The sequence below is a fragment of the Hordeum vulgare genome, chromosome 4H, assembly GCF_904849725.1.
Source record: "Hordeum vulgare subsp. vulgare chromosome 4H, MorexV3_pseudomolecules_assembly, whole genome shotgun sequence".
In the NCBI taxonomy this organism is placed as follows: Eukaryota; Viridiplantae; Streptophyta; class Magnoliopsida; order Poales; family Poaceae; genus Hordeum; species Hordeum vulgare.
In genome coordinates, this window is record NC_058521.1 from 492,597,162 (window position 1) to 492,602,545 (window position 5,384).

A 5,384-nucleotide genomic window follows, 5' to 3' on the forward strand; every position below is an offset into this window, starting at 1 on the left:
TCTTGAAAAATGATTCCTCTAGCTCTATACTTCCTTTTGAAATTCATAATGTAACACTGTCGGCTTCGAAATAAGGTGTGTCGAATAGGTATTTTCCTCAATAAAGAAGTGGTTGGTTGCTCTGACAAGGGGTCATCGACATCTCCGATGGTGACGAGTAGGATTAAGATAATTTTGTTCTTAAATGCAGCTCATTTTATCTACATACTCCCTCCGTTTTTAAATATAAGTCTTTTTAAATATTTCACTAGAGACCACGTACGGAGCAAAAGAAATGAATTTATGTTCTAAAGTATGTCTATATACATCTGTATGTAGTCCGCTAGTGAAACCTTTTAAAAGACTTATATTTAAAAACAGAGCGAGTATATATCATGAACCAAGTACTCCCTTCGTTCCTAAATATAAGTCTTTAAAGAGGTTTCATTAATGGACTACATACGGATGTATATAGACATACTTTAGAGTGTGGATTCACTTATTTTGCTCCGTATGTAGACTCCTAGTGAAATATCTTAAAAGACTTATATTTAGGAACGGAGGGAGTATATTATTACAAACGTTGCATTGCATGCAGTTGTATGAAAAATCAGCGTTTGAAAATTGGAGGTGCCAATGAGAACCAAACCGAGCCCGGCAAAGGTACCAACCGGAGACGAACCGTGTAACCGTTCACCACCCGCAAACGGCAGTACGGCACACTGGCAAGCAACAAACACATAACAGAAGCGCACGTCTGCGCCGCAAAGGAACCCCAATCCGAACTCACCCACAGCCCCGCGAGCGACAGGCAGATCCCAGACGGAGATCACGACCCGTCCGATCCGCCCGCGACCTTTCCCCCCTCCATTCCCCCCGCCCCGCCCGTCGGCGGCTGTCTGCGCCGCCGCCCGCCGCGGCGTCGCTTCCCGAGTCAAACAAGCCCCCCCGCCGATTCGGCCGCGCGGTTCCAATCCCCCACTGGCGTCTCCCGAATAGCCAAAATCGTCGCGCCCCCGACGGCCGCGGGGATGAACCGGATCCCGTCCGTCTCGCTGCGGGGCGACGCGGCCGAGGCGGGCGCGGCGCCGGCGCCCGACCCCGCCGCGCTGGCGCGGTGGGCGCGGGCGTTCTGCATCATCCGCTTCGACCTGGAGCGCGGGCAGCTGGTCGAGGCCTGCTTCCCGCCGGACGCGCTCGCCCACGGCGGCCTCGACCGCCTCGTCGCCTTCTCCTCCTTCCCGGACTCCATGTCCCACCACCTCCCGCGCCACCGCTCCTCCGTCCACGACTCGCTCTTCTCCTTCCGTCTCCCGGACCCCTCCCCTCCCGCGGCGGGCTCCCGCCGCGGCTTCCTCTACGGCTTCGTGTTCAACCGCCAGCGCCAGGATGAGCGCCTCCCGCGCGGCGGCGAGCAGAAGTCCGTTGTCATACTCTCACACGCGCCCTACTCTTCCCTCTTCCGCCTGCTGCTGCAGATCCTTGGCCCCCTCTGCTTCGACATAGGCCACACTGCGCTGACAATGGTGGCCTCGCACGTTGCCGCCTGGCCAGCCCCATCACCGGGGTGCCCCATGGAGCTCCCCATTGGCAGCGCCGCGCTGCGGGTGCACCTTCCGCCCGCTGCCGACGACCCTGGGCCGCCGCCTGCGCTGTTGCCGGCGAACCCCTCGGTGCCGTATGGGCTCTTCCACGATGCTGACCTGTTTGCTGCGTTTCGTGGCTTGCTCCTCCACCTGTGGACTCTTTGGGAACTCATGGTTGTTGGTGAACCCATACTGGTTGTGGCGCCATCACCACCTCAATGCTCCGAGGCTGTGGCTGGGCTTGTTAGCCTTGTTGCTCCAATCTTGTATAGTGTGGACTTCAGGCCGTACTTTACTATTCATGATCCGGACTTTGCTCGCCTGAATGCGCTTGCAGAAGGTGAGGTGTTCCCGCCGATGGTGCTCGGGGTGACGAACTTGTTTTTCCTGAGGAGTCTTAAGAGTGTTCCAAATGTGGTGTCCGTGGGAAGCCCGAATCCAAATTCTACTAGGGTGCTCCCAGCAGGTGGGCAATCACCGGCATCAGCAAATGGATCCAATGGGACACCTGTGAGGCTCAAACTCGACAAGCTTGCAATCAATAAGTTTTCGCCCACTGGTCTATTGAATTCAATCAAGTTGAGAAGAGAAGGCCCTCTTTCCCTCATGACAGAGCATAAAGAGGCGCTATGGAGCACATATGTGCCAACTACAAAGCCTGACACCTCTGTTCTAAATAGACTCATTGATGCCGGCGTGTCACCTAGAATTGAGGAGTCCATGTCAGTTGTCAATAATGAGATATTGAGGCGGCATTTCTTGGAGCTAACGACCAACTTCCTTGCACCTTTTGGGCCATATCTGAGAACCACGACACCACCGGAAGGGAGTTCTCCATTCGTTGATCCACCACTACTTCCACCATTTCACGCAGATGAGTTTGTCAATGGTTTGGCTTCTAGAGGCCCAGGGAAATTTTTGTCGAAAAGGATGAAGTCCAATTGGTTGGATTTATATAGGTAAGCCAGAACCACATTTGTTTGGCAAAACATTTTATGAATTTTTAGTTTGAATTACTTCGCAAAACAGGGATTCGCAAGCTAACTTTTTCTTTTTTGTTTCACCACTGATCTTTGTCAGAAAATTCTTGGAAGGCCCTAACTTCATGCCTTGGTTCCGACAAAGACGTTCTGCTGCAGAGCAAGATCAGCTAAGGTTATGGAGGCAAGCTCGCATGAATGTTGATATCGAGAAGTTAATGTCAAAGATGTCCGAGTTGGAGAGGATTGATTCTTTTAATGTTATTGAGCGGTATCTTCTCAAAGAGATGGAGGTAATATATGTTCTGATGCTTTCTTAAGTTAACTGCCACTTGCATAAATAAATAAATCCTTAATAGTTATGGAGATTTAAGTAAGAAATCCTTAATAGTAGTCGTTTTCTGTTAGGACAAACTACGAAGATAAGCTCACGAACAGCTCATATAAACTAAGACTAATCGTTCTAAGTCATAAGCCTTTTCTTCTGACAAGGACTGCCTACACCTGCTATAGGCTTTAGGCCAGCACGAACCAAGCAGGATGAATGTCTCAGTTTGACGGGCACATAAAGGAAGTTAAGGGAAATATGATTGCCATTTTGGAGATGACACTTTAGGAAGTTATCATAAGATCTTTAAAGTAGTTCTTAGTTGCAAGAAGAGTTCTATCCGTGTAGGACACTAGCGGCCTGCCAGGTCACCACGATAGAGATCGAAAAGAGAGTTTGAGTTTGTTTAGTTAAGATTTTGAGTTTGTTAGTCAATGCATGTGTCTCCAGTTAAGCTAATTCCAGTTTGGTTAGTCATGGATCTATTACTGGTCAAGGCTGTGCTATACAAGCAAGCTGATGTATCTTTTGATCGATCAAAACAAAGAATCAATAGTGTAAGTCTAAATAGCCTCAGAGCCACACTGCCAAAGTAGGGATTAGGATCAGAGGTGATTAATTAGGGTGAGTGCCCTACCCTCGATCTTTGTCCTTTAGACCCTTATCCTACCAAAATCCATATCAAAATCAGAATTACACTAGAGGTCCTCTTGGTGAGATAGGATGCAACCTAACATGTATGTTATGCCTTGTACTTGTGTCTACTTCCTTGGTTTGACTGAATTATCCTTTCCTCTTATGACACATTGAGCTTTAGGAACTAAACTTTGGAAGTTTGGTAATGGTATGTTATAATGATTTTCTGAGTGATTACCTAGTTTAGTTTTCTGTAGCATAGGGCTAAATGTCATAATATTCAGCAGTTCTCCTAAAAAATGATTCAGATCACTGAGACTTTCCACATATACTAAAAGGAACACGAGTGGTTTTCTTGCATTTAATCAGATGCACCCTTAATACTTCATGCAATACATGCAATTTTCTGCAATAAAATCCAACGAGGCTCCTACTTTGTAGCGCACACCAATCTGTACTCTATTATGAGTTTGCCATTTAATTAGCTTACAGGAATGTTGCGCCAGAAAACATTAATTAGTCTATGGTGAACTACAGATTAACTAGGATTTGATCATTTTAAGTATGAACTGTTCTGGTATATGAATACGGTTTTAGTTGAACGTACCACATGTTTTGTGTGACTGGTTTTGTTGATGTTTTCTTGCAAGAAATCAAACCAAGTGGCAATGGAATAGTGTTAAATGTTAAAGTCATGAAGTTTAGCGTAACATGACTGAACTGGGACTTTGTTCTGTCTTTACCTGCTAATAACCGCCTTCGGTAGTCGGTAGTAATGGCATTGGATTTGATGTAATAAACAGTAAAGCATTAGAGACGTATAACTTTTTTGCTGAATAGTGGTGTGACACTATAATAATATAATTTGGTAATTAGGGCCGTTCTATACCAGTCTACCATTCTCTCTCCTGTATTTGATAGACTGGAGGGATGCATGCACATGAACGGTTGAAGATTTCCATCTTATATTATTATTATGTAATTTTGACAGTCTAACCTCAAGAATTTCGATTTACTGTAACAGCCCCCATAATATAGTTCTGTAACAGCACCCATGATATAGTTCATTACAACAAGAGGGGCCTTGCCATTGTTTAGTGATATATACATTTAAAAGTTGCATGTTAAAATGTTTCAGCATATAGATATCCAAAGGAATACCCTGGACAGTAGCTTGTTCAACATACCTATTCTGCGTTCCATGTTTTGTTGAATATCCTGATGTTTATTTCCAATTTCTGCCGTCCAGAATTCTCGGACAGGTACTGCTGAATCAATAGCAGCATGCCAGAAACTGAAGGCAGACCTCCAGGCAGCATTCAGTGTCCTCCCAAAGGACATGCAGCAGCTGCTGCTTTCCAACCCTAAACGAGCCGGGCTTCTTCAAGCCAGCCAAGAAAAGGTCTCAGGACTTGGGGACGTTGTCTCCCAGACAAGTTTGTAGCTGTTCTCCTTTTTCTTTGTAATATTACTATTGCGATTCTTTTATCCACAGAGTAAAAAATTCACACGATTTTTTTATACATGGGTACTGGCCTGCTGGGTTTGATTCTCTTTTATCCACAAAGACTAAAATTCGCATGCCTTTTTTATAATTACATGGCTGCCGGATTTGACTCAAAATGTTCATATTTACCTTTGCATCTCACTCTGTATGATTCCACCTAAAAAAGTGTTATTGAAGAAATAGTAACATAACTAAATGATTTATTGTCTTGGTTCTTTTTTCATCTGCAGAAACTATACAGCTTAAGAAATCATGTTTTACATTATGTAACAGCCCTCAGCATCCTCCATTAAAAATAAATAAGCAAGGTTATTCAGATTGAGGATCTTAAGGCGTGATGTTAATGGTTGGTCTTATAGCTGGATGCC

General features: G+C 45.5%; 1 protein-coding gene across 1 annotated transcript; it reads left to right on the forward strand.

Moving 5' to 3' along the window:
• Positions 1 to 784: 784 nt before the first annotated feature.
• LOC123449105 (protein DENND6B) lies at positions 785 to 5,030 on the forward strand. The gene is made up of 3 exons (XM_045126193.1): positions 785 to 2,524; positions 2,646 to 2,838; positions 4,759 to 5,030. Exons 1-3 carry the CDS (start codon positions 1,011 to 1,013, stop codon positions 4,951 to 4,953), a joined length of 1,902 nt encoding a protein of 633 aa, XP_044982128.1. The 5' UTR covers positions 785 to 1,010; the 3' UTR covers positions 4,954 to 5,030.
• The last annotated feature ends 354 nt before the right edge of the window (positions 5,031 to 5,384 follow it).

Bases quoted from the DNA above. Each gene is read 5' to 3' on its own strand.
- LOC123449105 (XM_045126193.1), top strand. From the start codon at position 1,011: ATGAACCGGATCCCGTCCGTCTCGCTGCGGGGCGACGCGGCCGAGGCG. The intron at 2,525-2,645 runs GTAAGCCAGAAC...GATCTTTGTCAG, and splicing joins AATTGGTTGGATTTATATAG to AAAATTCTTGGAAGGCCCTA. The intron at 2,839-4,758 runs GTAATATATGTT...TCTGCCGTCCAG, and splicing joins ATCTTCTCAAAGAGATGGAG to AATTCTCGGACAGGTACTGC.